This window comes from Gorilla gorilla, chromosome 1 (genome assembly GCF_029281585.2).
Source record: "Gorilla gorilla gorilla isolate KB3781 chromosome 1, NHGRI_mGorGor1-v2.1_pri, whole genome shotgun sequence".
Taxonomy (NCBI): Eukaryota; Metazoa; Chordata; class Mammalia; order Primates; family Hominidae; genus Gorilla; species Gorilla gorilla.
In genome coordinates, this window is record NC_073224.2 from 86,787,601 (window position 1) to 86,811,072 (window position 23,472).

At 32.8% G+C, this 23,472-nt stretch overlaps 1 protein-coding gene across 3 annotated transcripts in view; it reads left to right on the forward strand.

The window, feature by feature from the left end:
- Positions 1–23,472, forward strand: part of KIFAP3 (kinesin associated protein 3) — a 162,308-nt gene that overhangs the window by 106,524 nt on the left and 32,312 nt on the right. For all 3 annotated transcript variants that reach the window (XM_055365908.2, XM_004027875.5, XM_055365913.2), the window contains exons 17-19: positions 4,557–4,642; positions 15,921–16,110; positions 23,042–23,141. In XM_055365908.2, the coding sequence (XP_055221883.1) occupies positions 4,557–4,642; positions 15,921–16,110; positions 23,042–23,141 (376 nt within the window). The remainder of the gene's footprint in view (positions 1–4,556; positions 4,643–15,920; positions 16,111–23,041; positions 23,142–23,472) is intronic.

The window sequence follows — 23,472 nt, forward strand, 5'->3', positions numbered from 1 at the left end:
CAGATACTGGCTTATGTGTTGGATATATAAGAAAGTCCTTGACCTCAGGGAGTTTATAGTTTAGTTGGAGAGATAGACAAGTATAATATACAAGAAATATAAAATTATAATCCAATGTGATTGGCCAGGCACAGTGGCTCATGCCTGTAATCCCAGCACTTTGGGAACCTGAGGTGGGAGCATCACTTGAGCTCAGGTGTTTGAGACCAGCCTGGGCTACATAGTGAGGCCTCATCTCTACTAAAAATAAAAAAATAAAATATGAGTTGGGCCTGGTGATGCATGCCTGTAGTCCCAGCTACTCGGGACACCGAAGCAGTGATTATCACGTGAGCCTGAGAGGTCAAGGCTGCAGTGAGCTATGATTGTGCCACTGCATTCTAGCCTGGGTGGCAGAGGGAGACCCTATCTCAAAAAAAATTAAAAATTCTGGAACCATATAGAGTTTCCAGGAGTCAAGTCTGATAAATAACAAGTCTAATTTGAGAAATGTTAATATTAATATGGGCTATCGAAATACAAATACTATTCTGCCTTAACAGCTAACAGTACAGAAAGTAATAAATATTTTTAATATGGTTTATAAACTGACTTTCCCAGAAAGATAAACTCCAAATATGCTTTTGAACAGTGTTAAAATAATTGGAATAAATTCATTTTTCCCCAGCTGTATTCCATGGAACATAAGTATTAACAGCTGCTTAATGAAAAAAAAAGGTTCTCTGATAGTAAATAAGTTTGGGAAACACTGAGTTAAAGTTAACAAGTTTTCTTGCTACAGAGTCTTCTTGGAACCTTTAATATGCTTTTTTGGGTTGAGAGTCTCTGAAGGTGTGTATTTTATGTGTAGAATTACTTAAAATTTACATAACTATAGAAGCCACTACAGAAAACAGTAAAATGAAAATGTAGTTTTTCTAGGTAACTTCTTTGAAATACCACCCTATTTACAGGTCATCTCATAGGGTTTTTTGTGAGGACTAAAAAGTGAAGTATTTAAAGTACCTGCCAGGTACCTGTACACAGTGAATAAGTGTTACTGCCTCTGTTTTGGGATGTCTGTTTAAAATGTACATTTAGTACCTTATTATCAAAGCCCACAGAATTAAGAGAATTCCTATTTGACCTTTCTTTTCAGTGTAACTTTCTTTGCATTTTCCCCCAAGTTTAATTTTTGTTTTATGTCACTAAATCTGAGTCAATACTTTTTGAATAGTTGTCCTAAAGATTATAACATGCTGATAATGGTGCAACAGGGAGATAAAAGATCTGCTGAGTTAAAATTTTCATAAAAACTTTGTGTCTTAAAATTGGATAAAGATCACTGAAGTGCATTTCCAAAATACAAAACTCAGAAATGTTTTCTAAGCCAGGCATTGTGGTGCATGCCTATAGTCTCAGCTACCTGGGAGGCTGAGGTAGGAAGATCACTTGAGCCCAGGAATTTGAGGCTCCAGTCAGCTATGATCATGCCATTGCACTCCAGCCTGGATGACAGAACAAGGCTCTGTCTCTAAAAAAAAACTGAAAAATAAAAAATAAATTTAAAAAATGTTTTGGAGTTGAAAAAACAGAATTTTTGTTGATGTCAATGGCATTTAAATCTGTCGTGTTACAATGTATTACATATTAAAAATTATTGCAATATTTTATTTCACCATAACCTTTAGCATTTTATTGTAATTCTACCTATGAATCCGATATGAATATTTGAAATAAATCTATTAGGCAATATTTTATTCCTTTTCTTATTTTTTGTTAGAAAGTTTGATCAATATTATTTGATATAATTTGAACAGAATACTTGATATATGAGATAGCTAGTGTAGACTTATTTTAGATAAGTATATGATTTATATTCAGATATTTAAAATATTAAACTGACTCTCAACCGTGACTCAATCACATAAGAATTGAGAACTAATGCTGATCTCAACAACTGCAGTATGGGAAATAAAATACAGTTGGCCCTCCTTATTTGGGGGTTCCTCATCTGCTGATTTAACCATCCGTAGATTAAATTTATTCAAAAAAAGTTCTAACAGAGAATAGAAATGCAACAATAAAAAACAGAAAATACAGTATAACAACTATTTACATAGCATTTATATTTTATTAAGTATTGTAAGTAATCTAGGAAGGATTTTAAGTATATGGGAGGATGAGCATAGCCCATATGCAGATACTACACCATTTTATATTAGAGACTTAAGCATCTGTGGATTTTGGCATCATTGGGAGATCCTAGAACCAGTCTCCCATGGCTGCTGAGGGAAGATTATAATCCACATTTGTCTAGATTATTTTAGATTCCCCTTGAGAATTTTTAAGATTTTTCTAATAATTTTTATTCTCACAAAACCATGTGAAGTATGTAGAATAGATATTATTTATTTATTCATTAAATAAAAATTTATTGAGTACCTGTTATGATCTAAAACCTGGGGTACTATGGTGAATATGATAGGCAAAGTCTCTGCCCTAATGGAACTTACATTCCAATGGAGAAAAGAGACAGTCAATACATATTTTTTACATATTTTTAAAAAAATGAGTTTCAGAATGCACAAATACATTATTCTATATATTTTTTCTACATTTTAAATATATCTTTTTTAACCCTAAAAAAAGATAGTAAGAACCACTATGCAATATAGCCATGTAGCAAATCTGTACTTGGGTCCCCTAAACCTATTTTTAAAAAACAACAATTTAAATAGTAAGTAACACTAATGAGTTAAGTCATCACTTTGCCACTAGTCATGATACTGTTGATAAAATTTTTTGGGTGTAATCAGTGATACAAACAATGGTATGTACTTGTGTACATGTGCTAGAGTTTCTTAGTAGAAATTTGTGGACTCTTTTCAAATTGTTTTAACTAAGACCAATTAATAGTATTGATTTGAGGTCACAACTTTTTTCTTCACTTCCTCTTTTAGATTCACCAAGATTTCTTTATTAATTTGAATTTGCTTTATTATCTCCCTTCTGTCTTATTTGTAATTATACATCCGATTTTTTTTCTTTTGGGATGCAAACTTAAATTTCAACATTCATGTTCACCAAGTTCTAAAGGAGTATATGTTTCTATTTGACAGTCTAATATCTCCACTTCTATTTTCCATGTTATTTGCTATCCAATATGATAATTTCACTTCATTTTATAACCCTTTTGTAACATCTCAGAATTAATCACTATTTTAATTATTGGTTTTTAAATAACAGTGCTTATCTAAAGTTTACAGTATGTTGACCAATTTCCTTATTTACTGTCTCCTGAATTCCATTTCTCTATTCGAGTTGACTTTCTTTCATAATCAAGTATATGCTTTTATACTTAGTGAATATTATCTATGGATAATAAATGTCTTTATCTGAAAATAACTATTTTTTCTCTTTAATAATAATTTAACAGAATATAGACTTCTAGATTGACAGTTATTTCCCCCGGCAATTTGAAGATATTTTTTTGCTTTCCCTTGGACTGCCAATGAGAAGTCTGTAGTCAGTCTAATTATTGTTATCTGTGATAAAGTCAGAGGAAAATTTAATTTCCTTTTCCTTATAAGTAACTTGGCCTTTCTTCCAGAAAGACCAAAGAAGTATTCTTTTTTTTTTAATATCAAGTTTTTTTACTAGAATTTGACTTGGTATATCATCATTGATTTTTCTAAGTATGCAAATGTGCACCTTTTTTTAATTTCAGGAAAGTTTTCTTGAATTATAGTTTTTAGTATTTGTTTTGTTCTGTTACATTGGTTTTCTTCTTTGGGATTTCTATTGTGTTGGATCTTCTTAGTCTAATGTCTGTCATTTTCTAATCTTTTTATCTCTTTTCACTTATTTTTATTTTAAAATTTATTCCTTTTGCTTCTGTTTCTCTTAGAATTTTATCTGTTGTGTCCATTTACTCTTTTGTTATCTTAATTTTTATATATCCAAAATGATTTTTACTTTTGTTTTTGGTTCTTTTCTGAATTATTTTATTTCCCTTGGTTTTCTAATCCTGATTTGTGTTATATATATATATATATATATACACACACACACACTATTTTTTAAATTATTTTTATCTCTTTTGAAATTTTAGGTTGCAGCTTTCTTTTATGTGAAAATGTTTTATCATGACTTCTCTTTTTGACCATGAATCTCTCTTGTTAGTTTTGTTTGAAATTAGTTTTCCTGAATTTTTAGGAGAGCAGGATAGATCAAGAAGCATTTATAGCTACACAACTATAGAGCTTCCTCTTCATTTATGTTCCTGATCCTCATGTATTCAGAAATGTGGTCTTGTACTTCTGAGATTTACTGACTTTGTTTTCCTTACCCATTTTTATCTAGATTTTTCTCTTTTTTATGTCCCTACTATCCCTGTTTTTCTAAACAAATGAAATATTAAGTGTTTTTGGTCATCTTGTACTAATGATTTTATTTTAAAATTTGGGTTATATTTCCATTTAGAATTTAGATTTAGAAAAATATGAGATTTTTCTAGTATTATTGACTAGCCACAATATCAAATGTAGTTTGTATCTTTAACCATTTTTATTCAGAGGCTCCAGCATATCTCATAGACCTGATGCATGATAAGAATAATGAAATCCGAAAGGTCTGTGATAATACATTAGATATTATAGCGGTAAGTAATTATTTTTTCTACACAAAGTATAATTGACTTCATCTTGGGGGAGAAAGTCATTGTAAACCTATTTTAAACAATGCATTCAGTGTAAACCCAACTTTGTATTTTGGTAAGATTCAGGATATACAATGATGCTAAATTTACTTTTTAAACATTAGTAAGTTCTTTAGCTTTCAATTTTTAAGTCATCGGCTCCTTACTTAAAGATGTTTTATTTGGTATTCAGAGTTCTGATCTACATGTCATCGCAGAGTCACTTGTTTTTCAGATAAATTATTGTATAGGAGTGGAGAGTTGAAGATAGTTTCTGTCAAAACATTATCAATTTTGTGGTTTGGCCATTAAATTTTTTTAATAAATCAAATCTTGTATCAGCTATTTTTTTCACTTAATTGTTAGTTTTATTTTATACATACAGTTGTCCTTTAAGTTGCTTTGAAATGATGGGAAATACAAAAATCTTAATGTTATTCATAGTTTTGGAGGTTTTTAAAGGATACATGAATAGAGGGATATGATCAAAGAGATGATCTAAGTGTTGAGTTAGAAACTGTGAACCATGCAGACTTATTGCCAGTAATTTTGCTGCCTACCACAGTCTTCTGCCTGGATTTGGGCCTTGCACCAGGGCTGTACCAGATACTCGATTATTTTGAGTATTTTTTATATATGGCATATACTGCTACGCACAACCAGGTTGCTTTCTTTTTCTAACTGGATTTGGCTCACCTTTAGAAAGTTTATTGAATGTAGCCTACTCAGTAGTTTTAAAAGTTTAACTTTAGCTTTTTAAGCAGATCAGAATAACATTTTTTTTAAAAAAATCAATAACTTAGTTGGAAATCCACTAAGTTGGATTTTCTGCTAGTGATGTAATCAGGAAACTAGACAATCACTGTTAGGAACTTCATTGTCACTTTCTCACATTTTATTTCAGAAATTCATCTTAATTTGATATCATCTGTTTTTTGGATTTGACTAAGTATCCATTACTGGTGTAGAACTAAATGGATACGTTGACATTTTAGCTTTGATTTCTAAGTCAGAATAGAGAAACTGTACATATTAAATCCTCATTCTATGAAGACATTTCACACATAGGTCACTGATCACAGGGCTTATGAATATAGAATATTTAATATGCCTAGAGAATAATTTCATGGCTCATGTACTATTTTCTAATAGATCACAGCGCCATTGTTGTATATAAAGTATATAGTATAAGAACAAAAAACTTCTTATAGTTCTATATGTGATTATCTTACTTGAAGCAACGAGGAAAGGAGGGAGTTATCAGTCTGTTATGCATTACATTTAGCATACTTTTTATCTACTTTCTGTCTAGGAAAGGTAACTAGAAGATAATGTTTAGATTTACAGATTAAGTGTATGTGGTTTAGAATGTAAGTTGATAGTTCTCAAAGGCCAACTCAGCCTTCATCTAAAAATATTTTGTATAAAATACAAATGTATTTATTATAAAATAGAAATTTATTTCAAATAGTTTCTAAACTCTGAGCTTAAGTCTCTCATCTTAAAACTGGAGTCACCCCCAACCCTGTGTCTCTTTTCTTTTCTAGATACTGTCTTAGCTCTCCTTCTTTCTAGATCCAAAGTTTCCAAACAGTTGTCTATATTTTACTTCCTTCATTTCCGCACTTTAAACCTATGAAAATTCTGGCTTCTGCTTCCATTGCTGTATTGAAATGGTGTTCACTAAAAAGACCATCAAGGGAGAATGTGAAGTTTTTGTTCAGTTAGCATTAGTAATGGCTAAATAACAAACTTTTTAAATTATAAGAAACCTGCTTAGGAGAGGAGTGGATGATGTCTTAAAATTCTTTTTACCTCTAGATAATGATTTCCTAGTATTCTCAGCATGACTGTATTCTATAATAATAAAAAATCCAAAAAACATATAGACAGAATGGGAATATTTGTAACTTAAAGCAATTTACCTGTAAGAAAACAAACTTATCTGCCACTGAAGACAGACAGTGCAGAATAATACTAAGAAAAATTAGATGCCTTGAAAGCCTTGGGGAAATATACTTTCTGCAGTAAAGTACTTGTCCCCCAAATTATGCAAATATTATACTAGGGAAGATTTGTTTAATGTAGTTGGGCCCAAGCCCTCAACTGATGAATTGAAACAGATGTGCGGTGGCAGTACTCTGGATACCAAGGAGGATTACATCACTTGTTTACATGATACAGTCTCTGTGGCCTCATCAGCACATTGTCACCTGTGTGACTACGTTACTTGTAGCTTGGGGAGGCAGGGAATGGTGTAGGTACAAAGAGGAGCAGGAAGGCAAGGAGAGAGAAGCCTATAGCCAGTTGGTCTTCCAAGGGAATTATAAGTCACTTGACCATTGCCTTTTTCTCTTCCATGAAGGCAATCATGGGAATCGTGAAGGGAAGAACATCACCTACCCCTCCGATCTAGAGAGCTTCTAAAAACTCAATTAGATTTGTATCCTTCAGTACATCCTCAGCTTTGTGTGAAGTATTTGAGAACCTCAGAAATCCTCCCCTGATATTTCTGGTTTGTCAGACATTTAATACATGTTTATTAAGCACCTATTATGTGCCAAACACTAAGAAAGACACTGAGAACACAAAACTCAACAATACAAAGTTCCTTGAATATAAAAATTTACAATCTAGACCCCAGAGAACACTGAGATACTATTCTCTAAACATGTGAACTGGCATTGCAGAAGCAGTACTACTACATGGCCTATCGCTAGATTATTTGTACTAACGGCACACTGTATCTACAGGGTGTTTACAGGAAAAGGGATATAACCAGGTTCTCTGGTGAAAGACTGATTTCTGTCATCTTTCTAGCCAGTGTATGATTTAGTAGTGACATAGGTTCGTGTCACTGAGATTTTGAATGGTACCTCTTCCTTTTTTAATAACTCTTAATTATGATCATGGGCAGATTGTTTTTATTTTAATAATCTGGAATTAATAGCAAGCTCTAATATTCTAAACTTGGAAAAGTGGGTGCTACCTTCGTTCCAGACAGACAAAATTGTACTTAATAAGGCTGGTTTATTAAAAGGAAAGAAACCAATATAGCTTTAAATGTAGCTTCTACATAACCCATTGTTATGGTCTCTGCAAAGATAACCAAGGAAGCCTGTGTCAGAGAAAAGGTGGTCTTATTAATAATCTTGCCAGTAACGGAGAACACTTTAAGAAGTATCTTACAACGTCTTGAAGAGAAGTTACAGAGAAGGTTTTATAGGGTTAGGGTTAGCATTAGAACTCAAGCTTTCAAGAGCAGGGCATGGGTAAATGCTGGTCACTTTTAATTGGCATGCAAATTGGATGTGGGAGTAGTGATTTTTAAGTGAATTGTTGGCAGAAATTTCTAAAATTTTCTCTTTCCAGACCAAGCAGAACTGGTTCTTGCTTGTTTTGCAGTCTTGGTAAATTCTTTTATTTCTCAGTGTAAGTTTGATTTTTATTTCTTAATCCCATATACTCTAATTGGGTTTAATGAGATAAATTTAGTCAGCCCTCTTTTATAGTTCATTTTTATATTGCATAAACCAAAAGGCGGACATTTAGGATATTTTTCCAACTTGTTAGAATTTAAGCATATACACACATAATTTTATACATAAATGTGTGTGTTTCCTACCTGTTATGCATGTTACTTTTTTTTTAATTGGCAACATTTGGACTTAACCCATGCATAGTATGAAAGAGAAAAAATTATTTCTTACTTAAATAAATTTTATTTAGTTATTTCTTTTACTTTGTGGTCAAGACTAAAGGTCAACACTTGGGGCAGTCTTATTGAGAAATAGATAGTATGTGCATAAAAATCAACTTTCTTATGTATGTTAAATTATGTGTATGTCTATCGATATTATTGGGATAAATATTTTTTAAGATATAAAAAGTATCTTGTTAGCAGCTACCACCGTAACTTTAATGAGCAACTAAATTAATGCAGACTTGCTTTAATTTAGTATGAAAAATGATATTAAATAAACCATATTACAGTCTCAATTAGGGGGCTGCCACATTAAAGGAAAAAGGAAAATCTGTTTTCCATCAGTTATGTTAGAACACAAAGCAGATCTATGTAGCTCTGTGTTATCCTATAGTGTGTTAATCAGATACAAGGTGTGACGGAAGCCAGTGACAAAGAGTTTTCCTGATAGTGAACAGGCTCTGATAATAGGCTAGTTAAGGCTTCATAATGTTTCGGTGGTTAACTAGTAAACAAAATGATGTAGGACTTCAAAAAGGATGGCACATTCCATGTAAAATCAAACCATCAGTCTTTCACGACACTTTAGAATGTATGGATACTGAGTGCTTAAAATCATAATGTCAGGAGCTAAGAAGAGAAGGAAATAAAAAAACAAAGCATGTTTTTCTTTAAATACACAATAGACTCAAGTCTCAAAGCCAAGACACCAGGGTGCACTCCTTGTGAAAAGAAGTATTTCAAAAATGAAGAAAAAACTATAATCCTAGAGTATTTCCACGAAGGCTTTGGATAGGTTTTGATGACATACCTTAGCTGTGATTCAGCTGTGACATCCCTGAATTCTCATAATTATTTTCTGATATGGGGCTGGGGGTATAGGGGAGTGAATAATAAGAAGGGACTAGAGATTGGTGGATGGGGTTAGAGAAATTTATTTTAATGATGTATGTTGATTAAAATTTTTTGACATTGGGTTTTCATTTAAGAATTGCTTGTTAACTTTATAAAAGAAACTCCTATCCTACCAGTATTTTTCAGTTATTTGGGATAGTTATTTCAACAGCTTTATGAATTCATGATATAAATCATAGGTTTTTATTTAGAATGTTGGAGCTTAAGTAAGTCTTAGTTTTGTTTCATTTTACAAATGAAGAATCTGAGACCAAGAGAGATTAGAATACCTTTAGAAGGTTGCGTACTTCAGTTAGTAGCAGAGCTAGAACCAGAGCCCAGGTCTCCTGACTCCTAATCCAATGTTCTTTATATTATGCAGTACCATATTATTAATAGCTATAAATGCAGATGCTGAAACACAAAGAAACTCACTTTGCCATGGCTACTAAACTATATTCATTGAGGATTCCCAGAGCACATAGAGAAGATAGAGATTCCCGAATGATGGTCCATAGGAATGTGATACAGCAAATTGTCACTGAAATGGAAAAGGGAAAAAAATAAAAAAGGAAAGTTTTGTCCAGGAGGGGGATATAATGTTGTTAACATGTTTTATTTTGGGAAAGTACTGTATATCTTTACTTTGAGATTCTTTCTCACATTTTTTAGTCTGCAAATGACCCTTCTTTAACAAAACAGGTATAGTAGGTGGCAGTTGATTTACTTTTAATATTTGTCCCCCAAATGTGCTTTTGAACCTTTCCTGAAGTCTAAAACCATTGTCTTAGCCTATTAATTTACTGTACTTGGTAAATAGAATCTCAACAACCGTAAGCTAAAATATTTCATTTTCAAGAAATCTGGTAAACCTTTTCAGAAACATAAACATAAATGGTCAGCATTATACAGCAAAACAATGCTATTTCATTTGATTCTAAGTAACATTTACTACTAAGGAAAAAGAGAAGTAAAAATATTTTAATGAATATTGTGTTCCTTATGGCATATTTCATTCTAAGATGCTTTATTTGGTAAACAGTTGAAAACCTGAGGCAACATTATCACAAACTAGAGCAAACTTTTATGGCACAAGTCCAGTATCTCAATAATATTTCATACTCAGCCTGTAAATTTTTTAAACACTTATTTTAAAATATTTTCCAGTTATCCATTGATATTAGAGTTAAGAAAGTCATTGAAAACTGGTGGGATATAGTATTGTGGTTCTATCTTGCTAAAGTTTTTATAGGTATTTTTCCTGTAATTTTCCATTTTCAACAATGAAAATATTACTTTTATAATCATGAAACTCCAAATATTATTTCAAAGTTATGTTATGACTCTTTAAGACTTCAAATGGAAAAACTTCTAAGGCTTTCATACTGTTAAGCCAAGGTTTTTTGTTTTTTTTTTTTTTGCCATTTTCCATCTATGATCTATAACAAAGAACCATACACACATATTTAATTTCAAGGCCACCTCTTATGAAAACTCTGCTTGCCAATGTAGTAGATTCATCCTAGTAGGATTCTGGAATCATTGTTGGATCTTTTGCAAGATATAATTTTCAATATCCTAAATACACAGTTTGGTATAGAATAACATGTGCTGTGTCATATTTCCTGAGAGAAGAGCTGTTTTGCTTCTTTTTTAGAGCTGAGAAAATAACCGTGGTATTTTTACTGTGATCCTGTAAACAATAATGCATGTTAATTAGTATGTTAGTCATAGAGATTAAACCTATTGTTTTATAGTACGAAATGCTTAAAAGTTAGAATACAGTTATTTTAAGTAAGAAAATGATAGTATAATCTATATCATTGCTACCATACTTTTTAGGCTTATAATGTCAAGAGATGCACTGGTTCTATACAATAATTCAATAAAAAACTGATAAAAGAGAGAAGGTGAAAATTTTAAAGGAATGTGTAAGGGCAGTCATTACATTTGGTGCTAGGTTCTGTGCTAACTCACTGCCTTGGAAGATCAGTTTTACCAAGAAAATATCAAAAGTTAGTTATGGATGCTCATGGATATTTTTGGTTTGTGTGTTTGGACTTTTGTCAGATAGATTTGATAATCTCTTTTTAAACTGAGCCTTGTATGTATGAGTTTATTAATAAGAATAATGATGTGAGCTCGTAGGGTGATAAGAAGGCTAAAGTTAGAAGGGCAATTGTTTATGAAGAAACTTCTTTGTTACACATTTTTACATTTATTAGATATATTTTTGTTATTGTTAAATTAGGATAATCTTAAAAGAGGGTGTGAAATGATAACTCAGAGTAAGCAGGATTTTTGTTTGTTTTTGCAAAGCATTACTTCCTAGGCTAAATACATTTTGTGGAAATGTAGTTTAAGGATATTTTTATTTTAAATATTACCTACCTGTGTAACATTTGACAGGTATTAGTAGGAGTCAAGTTTTACTCTTACTGGAATAGCAGACCGCATATTTTATATGCTTTGGGCACTTGACTGAATTTTAACTCCTGTTTTTACACCAGGAATGAATATGCTTGAAATTTAAATTACAATGAAATCATCAGATCGTATGATTTTTCTTTTTCCTTGAAGGAATACCTCTTTGTTGAGATAATTCAATCAGATTTAAATTTTTCTACCAAAATGAAAAATTAGTTTTATGCCTCTTCCCAAGTGAAACAAGCTACTTACTATTCTTTAAAAAAATAACATTCAAATTAGTTCTGTATTTAATGTGGACTTGCTAGGATTTCTAGTATTTTATAAAGCATATTCTGAGAGTTTTGGTAACCTGCAACCAACTTATTTTTTAGAAAAAAAGCCAATTAGTATGGACAATTTGTCCACATTATCATTTTGCTTTTTAATGTATTAAATGTCTTACCCTAATGGATATAATAAATTTATCCTTTCTTTCTACTGTATGATTATGTGATCACTCTTTGTAAATTATCTGGCCATTTCTAATATGACAATATCTTTCTGCAGCTAACTTTAATTGAGCACATACACAGACACACATATGGCAACAAAAAGTGTACTCTTGTGAAGTTATATGAATCTTAAAGAGGTTCACAGTTATATTTAGCATTTAGGCTAAATTACTTTGAAGCTGATCATATGGCTATATTACATAATGAGGCATCGCTTGGTATTTTATTTAATTTTGGAAGCCCAAAGTGAACCACAAAACTGCTTGTAAACAACATCTCTGTGCATATTATTTTTCACCTCCCTCTTTTCCCAATACCCACCCAAGTGTGGCCAGCTCAGTGAGAGCATGATTGAGAATACGATAGGATAATATACTTACCAGACCAGAAGCTACTTCTTCCAATATCACTCCTTGGTCAACGACTTCCTCCCATATCACTGCTTGCTTACGAAATCTTAGAACTGAAAGTTGTCCCTGGGGGTTATTTGTTATATTCTCATTCAATAAAGAATCCATTCTGCAGGAACCCTGACAAATGTTCATTTATCCTCTGTTTAACTGCCTCTTCCACATTGCTGGCCCGAGGCTTACAGTGCTGTAGTAGCCACAGCCAGCTGTGTACCCTGGATCAAGTTACTTCAGTGTTCAGGGCCTCATTTTCTCATTTGTAAGATGTTGATAATTATAGCACTTATGTCAGAGAGCCGTTACTTGAATTAATTAAGGTAATGGCTAACATTTATTAAGTGTTCTCAATATAAGTTATCTAAATGCTTTATATGTATTATCTCCTTTTGGCAGAATAATTTGTGTGTGATCAGTGATTGGGTGGTTGTATAAATTACCATCACATTCAGTCACTGTGACCACATCAATAATACTAAGGAGGTATGGCATTTGGATTTATTATTTATATCTGAATAGTCTATTTCAAGTATAGTTTAGTATCAGATTTAACTGACGTAAAGATCTTCAGTTGATCTTTATCAACTGAAGATAATATCTTCAATTATAAAAACTATCAGTTGAATAAAAAATGTTTATTATTTTTACATAATGTTTATGATAGCTCTTAATTTTATGCAACTTAATTTTAAAAAATAATATTAGGAAATAGATTGATGACTAATAGAAATGTTAATAGATAACTATTAGAAAAGAAGTCCTGGCCAGACACGGTGGCTCACACCTGTAATCCCAGTACTTTGGGAGGCCGAGGCAGGCAGATTACCTGAGGTCAGGAGTTTACGACCAGCCTGGCCAACATGGTGAAACCCCATCTCTACCAAAAATACAAAAATTAGCTAGGTGGTGGTGGCAGGCACCTGTAATCCCAGCTATTCTGGAGGCTGAGGCACAAGAACCACTTTAACCCAGGAGGCAGAGGTTTCAGTGAGCTGAGATCGTGCCACCACCCTCCAGCATGGGTAACAGCAAGACTCCATCTCAACAACAACAAAAAAAAGGTAAAAGAAAAGAAGTCCCATTATTGGGTATATAACCAAAGGAATATACATTGTTCTACCATAAAGAGACATGCACATGCATGTTCATTGCAGCACTGTTTACAATAAGCAAACACATGTAATCAACCTAAATGCCCATCAACAGTAGACTGGCTAAAGAAAATGTTATACATATACACCATGGACTATTACACAGCCGTAAAAAAGAACGAGATCATGTCCTTTGCAGCAACATGGATGGAGCTGGAGGCCATTATCCTAAGTAAACTAACACAGGAACAGAAAACCAAATACCACATGCTCTCACTTATAAATGGTTGCTAAACATTGAGTACACATGAACACAAAGAAGGGAACAAGAGACATCAGGACCTACTTAAGGGTAGAGGGTGGGAGGAGAGTCGGGACTGAAAAACTATCTATTTGGTACTATGCTTATTACCTGGGTGACAATCTGTACACCAAACCCCCATGACACACAGTTTACCTATGTAACAAATCTGCACATGTATCCCTGAACCTAAAATAAAAATTAAAAAGAAAATCAAGTTTAGTAATTTGGTAGCAAAATTGTCACTAGCAGTACTATAGTCAAAAAATATCCTCTACCTTCCCCAACTTCAGTTGAAAGGGAGCATCTATATATTTTTTAAATGTACATTATAGCACATGCAATCTGACAACTGACACTGCTGGGATTTGCTGATAATGTGAAACTTCAACAAGTTAAAATTGTAACAAGAAAATTACAATAATAATTACATTTATTATAAAGTCTCAGATTTTATTTTTATATCCCAGAAATGTATTATGTGATTGTGATTTTGATTTGAGTCTCAGCTTGAGTTGAAAAATTGCTTAGCATTTAACTAAAATATATATTTGGTCTACCTCTTAGTTTTTGTGATCACCTTAATAGTGCTATTACCCTGCATCCCTCTAACTCCTTTTTAGACAGCTGTAACCAAATGTGTTTAAAGATATGACAGAGGAATTTAAAACCAAGAACTCTAACAATGACATGAAATATCTGAAGCCTTTTATTTTCTATCCATGCTATCATTTCTGCTGTCCATTGTTAAAGCAATACACTACTCAGTAGTAGCTGCAACCTATGGGACAAGTAGTAGATGGAGAAGTTCTGCTGTAACTTACAGTAATTTGCCTGTTTGTCCTTCAAAACCATTCACCAAGAACTTTCTTTCTGACAAGTGTTACAGATACACCTGTCAGTGAATAACCCAATCTTGCTCCATAGGAGTTTATGATCAAAACAAGAAGCATTTAAAGAAATAATTACAACTAAATAAGATAAGATCATTAATTTGTGGTTGGAACAAAAATGAAATTCAATTCTGATATTTGTTTTCTTTAGTAAACCATTTTAGCAGCTAAAAGAATACTTTAACAGTACTTCCCCCAGTGTTATCTAGACTAAAAGATACAGCAAAATATGTCATTTTGTGCTAACTACCTGTCATTAGTGCCACAAATGCAGTTGACTCTTGAATAACACAGGTGTTAGGGGACCAATCCCCCTACACAGTTGAAAAATGTATAACTTTTAACTCCCCCAAAACATAAACTAATAGCCTACTGTTAATTGGAAGCCTTACTAATAGCATAAACAGTTGATTAACACATATTTTGTATGTGTATTATATACTGTATTCTTACAATAATGTAAGCTAGAGAAAGGAATATTTTTAAGAAAATCATAAGGAAAATATATTTACTGTTCACCAAGTGGAAGTGAATCATCATAAAGATCTTAATCCTCATTGTCTTCACATTGAGTAGGCTGAGGAAGAGAAAGAAGAGGAGGGCTTGGTTTTGCTGTCTCAGGGGTGGCAGAGGTGGAACAAAAATCCATGTATAAGTGGACCTGTGCAATTGAAATCCATTTTGTTCTAAGGTCAACTTTAATTATAGTCACAAGAACTCTTTGGAAACTGAAGTCTTACTGCTTGCTGAAGTTCTGGCAATATTTATGTAATATTAAATAAGAATTTATGAAATTTAAACTTTTCTAGTGTTTGCCATTGCCATTAGTGATCGATAATACAAACACAGACTTCTTTATGTATGTAATTGCTTTTCGTTGGCTATTATATAAAATAATCCTGAACAGGTATTTTTAGTGCTTCCTCTGACCCAATGAAGGCCCCCCAAAATTCTCAAGAGATAAAAATATTGCCGTCTGAGTGCCAAGTGAGTTAGCTTATATAATAACAGTTGACTGTTTGTTTTCAATAGGAATATGATGAAGAATGGGCTAAGAAAATTCAGAGTGAAAAGTTTCGCTGGCATAACTCTCAGTGGCTGGAGATGGTAGAGAGTCGTCAGATGGATGAGAGTGAGCAGTATTTGTATGGTGATGATCGAATTGAGCCATACATTCATGAAGGAGATATTCTCGAAAGACCTGACCTTTTCTACAACTCAGGTGATAACCAAAGCGAAAATAAACAGTTTATATGCTATGAATAGAGATTTTAGTCGGCCAGCCTTGCACATTCCCAAGCTTAATAAGCACTTCTTTTAGTTTATGAATGGTCTGCTAATGATTTTAGGTGTAGCATCTATATATAATAAGCAAACCTATTAACTTACCATTTTTTTTTCCAAGTTAGTCTTTGATGGAATCTCCCTAAAACACTGTAGCCAGGAAAATTAATTGTTCTTAGATGTTTATTAATTGCTAGAATGTGTAACTTAAATGGACAACTTCAAGATTTCTGACTTCCGTTCAAAAATGTAATATTCATTTTTCTTCTGCATTTATTAAATGCATAATTTATTCATCATTTGTTTTCCAAGGTATTTAATCTTAACAGTTTAATTTTGCCATGGTTTTGCTTTAGTTTCAAACTACCAAACTCTATATGGTAACTTTGGGGACGATTTAGGCACTTTAGAGTAATTGTTTATTCTTTCTAAACTATGCTAATGTTTTTAAGGTAAAATTTAATATTTATGTAAATCTTGCATGTATTATAACCTTTTTGATTCTGCATTACTACCTTTTTCCAAGGATGAGTTTGACACAAAGATTGGTAAGTTTTTGCATATTCCAGCTCTCACTGTTTTGTACTGTTGCCAACATTAATATTACTTCACTGAAGTCATTTAGTTGAGGAGAGGAAGGAAGGGATTTCTATAATAATTAAAATCTCTAGCAAGTTGAAGATAAAAATCATTAAGGTGGTTATATCTGAATTAGTGACTCACCTTATTTTCTACTATGTGTTTCTACTATGCATTTAGTGTTCTCAATATATGTTCTCTAAATATTTTGTGTATTATCTCATTTTATCTGAACAATTTGATCAATGATTGGATGATTATGTAAATTACTATTACATCTGATCACTGTACTCACATTAATAATACCACTCACACTTTCATTCATGTGTTTTCTTAATTGTGTATTGTGCAAATTTTCCATAGATATTATGTATTATTTTTTGTATTTGGTATAGATATTTAAATCATGGAAAACTTATGCTTTACTCTGAAAATCAAATAGATTTCTTCCTAACTGAACTTTACAGTAGTTATGAAATGCTGCTTTGTGTTTCAAACCAGATGGAGTAGATCATTAATTTCAACCAAACAGAATTTCTTAGTTCAGTAATGGCAAACAGCTGTTCCTTACATATTCAGTATTCATGAAGTAAGATGATGTAAAATATATATGATGCGAATTTTTTTAATAGAAATCAGAATATTCTTGGAATCAAGTTTCTTGCTTTGAAGATTGATAGCTACCTTTCATAATGAATCAATTACCAGTTTCCAAAACCAGATAAAGCTATTAACTACCTCAGTATTCATCATTGTTGTTTTAATACAATAAAATTTCAAAACAGATTTCTAAACAGTTATACCACATTTCCAAAATTAATTTAAATTAACCTCTTAAAGTGAAAATCCTAAATATTTTTCTGATACTTTATAATTACAATGTATAAGTTGTGCTTTTGTGAGAAAACAGTTATGTATATTTTCATACACCAAAACTTAGAAACATTTAGGTTTTTTTTATCTATAGCCTGATGATATGATAGACATTTGACAGTAGAAATTACATGCTGTGAGTCTAAAACTAAATTTCTTATAGCAAGCAATTTTTTTTAGTTTAGTAATTATTTTACCTACATCATTTTCCATGGATAGTTCATGGACTAAATGAATCCCTGTAGCATTTCTTGATGTGTCTCGTGGAAATCTAGATAATATCAGCCTCCTTTCCTTTATTGTGTATGATTGTAGCATCAGAAAACATCAGATAAATTTGTACTCCTGCAGATTTGTTTGAATGCTTGAGCCATGTTTTTAAGCCTCTGGGTCTCCCTGAAAATTTAGGCTGTTTCTGATAAGAACAGCTTTAGCAGCTTTTCAGCCACAGAGGTTAAACTGAGAGGCTCGTAATTCCCTGGGTCTTATCTTTTACTTTAAAATGACATGCCATCTGCTATTTTCTAGTCATTAGCATCATTCTCTGTATTTTCAGACTATTTAATAGTCAAATGTATATGATTCTCCCATGTTTTTAAAAAAAACAATCTTAGTATTATGTGAAATACAAAACTAGCATCTCCTTTAGTTACAATATTTTTTTACTTAGTCTAAAATTATTGTGATTGTAGTCACTAATTAATGTCCTTTGCTATTATGAAAATGAAGCTGTTTGCTTTAGTACTTTTACCCATAGAGGAAATATTTTGTCATTTATAAAGCCGTATTGCTACTACATATATCTAAATGACTTTTTATTTTTTAATTGTTCTCCATTAATTTTAGTGAATCTTAGTATGTGAATGTATTACTGGAATATGAAGCTTAAAATGGTTTGTTCTATCTCAGGAATATTGTAAAAAACATAGTTTTCATACTACCTGTGTATTTCTGTGATGTGTCTTGTAAAGTATAGTCAAATAAATTATTAATAAGATTCATCATTTTAGTTATTTCTTTTTCTCATACTCTACACTATTGACATCTATTTTCTCCCATACAGTCACAATTTCACCTTTAGCTAGTTCACCAAAGAGCCCAATATTATATTTTCATTTGACTTTAAGAAATAAAAAGAGGTCGGGCATGGTGGCTCACAGCTCTAATGCCAGCACTTTGAGAGGCCAAGGCAGGAGGGTTGTTTGAGGCCAGGAGTTCAAGACTAGCCTGGTCAATGTAGTGAGACCTCGTCTCTACCAAAAAAAGAAAAGAAAAAGAAATTACCCAGGCATAGTGGCATGTGCCTGTAGTCCCAGCTACTCAGAAGGCTGAGGTGAGGGGATTACTTGAGTCTTAAGAGCTCTGGATTATAGTGAGCTATGCCAGTCGGGTGTCCCCACTAAGTTGAGCAGTATGGTGACCTCCTGGGAGTTGGAGACCACCAGATTGCCTAAGGAAGGGTGAACTGGCCCAGATCCAAAAGGAATTAAGTCAAAACTCCCATGCTGATCGGTATTGAGATCATGCCTGTGAACAGCCACTGCACTCCAACCTGGGCCAATTATTAATAGCAAGACCCTGTCTCTTTAAGAAAAAAAGTTGGCCTGGCACAGTGGCTCATGCTTGTAATCCCAGCACTTTGGGTGGCCAAGGCAAGTGGATCATTTGAGGTCAGGAGTTCGAGACCAGCCTAGCCAACATGGTGAAACCCCGTCTCTACTGAAAATACAAAAATTAGCCGGATGTGATAGCACACGCCTGTAATCCCAGCTACTCGGGAGGCTGAGACAGGAGAATCTCTTGAACCCAGAGGTGGAGGTTGCAGTGCGCCAAGATCACGCCACTGCACACCAGCCTGGGCAACAAAGCAAGACTCCATCTCAAAAAGAAAAAGAGTTAGAAAAAAAAGAATGGTATTTCAGTAAGAGTATATGATATACAAGATGATATATAAGAAGATACTGAGTTTTTGTATTTTTTTAAATTCACAATGTTTATAAGCCAGTTTTTTAAAACTGGCTTTCAGAAATCAGAAGGTTGATAAATTACCTGTGTTGACAACAAATTTGCTTTGGTTTCATCACTGTTCTAGTATATGCTCTGTTTTGTTCATAACTGTCTTTATCATCTTACTTGGGGCATCTCAGGAAGGTGTGCTTTATAACTGTGGTCTAAAAGGTTTTATATAATTGAGTACTGTAAATGTGTATAATACTCTATAGCTTAGAGTGTTATGGTGTATATCATCTGTGTTTCCTGTTTGTTCTCTGGTCATTTAAATGTTCCATGAAATACTTTAGTTCCTTGTTAATATCTTTGAAACAAGTTTAGAGTAGGAATTTAAGACACTTCTAGGTTTATTTGGAGAATAAATAAGAAGCTATGATTCTTTTTTAATATTTCCCTAAAAGAATTAATTTTGGTGGAACAATGTTAAGAAAAAATAAGATATTTCCAAAGAAGTTGAGGTGCTTGGGATGAGAGGCTTTAACGGAATTTTTATACCTCATTCTAGTAAAGAAAGATTACTCATATGTCAGAGCTGCCTAACTTTTGTCAAGCCATAAAGGGCACTGTAGAAGCTGCAGTTTACTTAATCAACCACAGTGTCCTAGGAAAATTAAAAATGAAGTTGGGCACTGTAGCTCACACCTATACTCCCAGCACTTTGGGAGGCTGAGGCAAGAGGGATCACTTGAGGCCAGAAGTTCAAGACCAGCCTGGGAAATACCCCGTCTCTACAACAAATTTTAAAAATTAGCCAGATGTGGTGGTACACATCCCTGTAGTCCCAGCTACTCAGGAGGATCACTTGAACCCGGGAGTTTGAGGCTGCAGTGAGCTGTGATTGTACCACTGCACTCCAGCCTATGCAACAGAGCAAGACCCTGTGTCTAAAAAAAAAAAAAAAAAAAAAAAAAAAGAACTTCAGTGGTATAAATTTACTCTTTTTTTATTCACATAAGAGTAGACATTATTGAACTAGTTGTATTCTGGATTTATACAATTTCTGGCTGAATCTTTAAAGTAAAAAATTTTTAATTTGATCTCTATTTGATGATCGCCCATTTTCTAGTGCCCTGTATTTCTATTTATTCTTTTGCTACTCATTGTTCCCTTTGAAGACAATAGGCATTCTGAATCAAAAATAAGATGTTGAGAATTTGGTCAGATTTTTACTTAATTTCTACCTAATCTGGATCACTTCACTATGTCATATTTTATAAGTATAAACTTTTTTACATAATTCACATATCTTTTCATTTGGCTTTATTTATGAAATATTTCTTAGTGTTAAATTCTTTTATTTTATTGGCATGCCGAATATCTTTGTGTGTATTTTCCACGTGTGGCATATATTTTATTTTGGCATTTTACTTAGCTTTGTTCCTCTAAAATTGGCAGGTTTCTTAAACTCCGATTCTCAATTCTTTGGTTTTAATTTAACAGAGGGACTTGTTGATTTTTGTTAGTTTTGTTAGTTTGTTAGTTTTAGCCACTTTCACAAAATCCCAGCCATTTTTAAAAAGTTTACTATATAAAATCACAAATTTTTATATGGCTAGAATCCATATAAAATTGATTTTTTTACATTGCTTTACTGTCCTTCTGTGGTGTCTTGTCATTTTCCATGATTTCATTTTTTTTGTAACTTTTCAGTGTTTAGCTGGTCTTTTTTATTTATAGAAACTTTAACTTCTAGTGGACATAAAAACTGGATTAAATATTACACTTTCCGTAGAAACTCAAGCAATCTCTTAAGTATTTTAAATTAGTAAAGTAATAGGACAGATACCAAAGGTGTCCATTAACAATTTGACAATTAAACAATAATATGTCATTAATATATGATGTGTAACAAATGGATATATGTATCAAATGAGTAGTATGGGAGTCTTATGGAAATACAAATTACCCCACTTAATTCGTTTGCCAACTCTATTACTTAGTTTTACCATTCACTCAATTTTTTAGACCCTTACTCCTCAAACAGATTTCATCATTTAACTCTTACCTGTCTTTCCAGACTCAAATCTGTTACACTTCTGCCACCTCCACTCAAAGTAGAATTTTCTGACCCCTCTATAGCTTTTACTGCCTCCACACTTATTGGGTACTTATGTCCATTCCTTCTGTATATCATTTATTATAAATTAAATTTTTAATTGCATCTTAAGTGTTTGTCTTATATTTCACTTAAACTAAAATTCTTAAAAACAGAGGTTATGTATTATAATTTTATACATTTCCCACAGGACCTAGCACAGTATTTGCATGTGCTAAGTATAAAATAATCATTTGGTGATTGAATAATTTGCCTATACTGCGTGCCAAATGTATAAACAATGTGGTAGGTATGACCTAGCTAATGTTTATCTGCAGGCCACTCAACAACCCAGCATACTTTCAGAAAAGGAAACTTTGAAAGGCCTCAAAGCTATCCAAATAGTTATTACAAAAGCAGTATACTAACGTATTTGTTCTATTCATTGAACAGCTCTGAAGCCATCACTTAGATCTTTTTTTCCTCAGATTCTTTTTATTCTTAACTTATTCATAATTCTATCAAAAATAGGTTATCTAGATTCTTAGATTGGAACAAATGAGAAAGTAGTATAACTCTATAATCAGGAAAATGTCTTAACAAATACTTAAATTTAGGGAAAGAAGCACTTTATAAGCAAAGAAAAATAAGCATACTAGTATAGAACTATTTAGCATAGGTAATCAGATATATCTCACAACCCTAGGGACTGTACAATATTGAGTATTTATAATGAATATTGAATAATCAAGGAATATTTCTGTATGGTATATCCTTTTAAGAATATAAGGAGTGTAAACTATATGAAGATTTCTAATGTAAGTTTGTGTGTGTGTTTTAATGTCTGGCACTTAAACTGTCAAATATTGCTTATTTAGAAATTCACTTATTTTATTTGGTATATCTGATTCCCTAATCATGCTACACTAATAAAGCTGTGAAATACAATAAAGTATTACCCTTTACCAATACCAAACTATTTAATACCTCCTTGCCTTTATTTGTTCTATTTCCTTAGCCTGAACCATCCTTACTGTCTGTCCCCACCTTGCTTCTCTTCCTTATCTTTTTCTTTCTTCTCCATACGAGACCATAAGCCTGCTTGAAGGCAGAGACTAATTCCTCTCTGTACTCACATAGTGCCAAATACATAGTAGATGCTCAATGAATGTTCAGTTGTTGTGCTGCATTATTGTGAACCCGTACTTAAAGTACATACAGTTGTCTGTTCATACTCCCAGAGAGAACAGCATGTCATGCTAACATTTTTCTTTATAGATTAATATACAAGTTATTTTCTTATTGTATTGCTTGATAGACAGGTTTTTCCTACACATATGTTTTACTGGTTACCATTTTTCTTTCTTTCTAGATGGATTAATTGCCTCTGAAGGAGCCATAAGTCCCGATTTCTTCAATGATTACCACCTTCAAAATGGAGATGTTGTTGGGCAGCATTCATTTCCTGGCAGGTAAACAGTTTTCCAAGAAAAATCTAATGTGTAGTATCTGTTGCTTTTGGAAAGCTAAAATCCTCTTCACTCTCCATTTGTCTTCTTTTTCATTAAGAGGGGGGAAAAAACCCTCAATCTTTTCAAGGGCATGTTTGTTTGATTTTAAATTAACTTATGAAGTCACATTTTCTGTATTTAAAAAATGGAGATCACAAGGCCGCATGTGGTGGCTCACGCCTGTAATCCCAGCACTTTGGGAGGCCGAGACAGGCAGATCACGAGGTCAGGAGATCGAGACCATCCTGGCTAACGCGGTGAAACCCCGTCTCTACTAAAAGTACAAAAAATT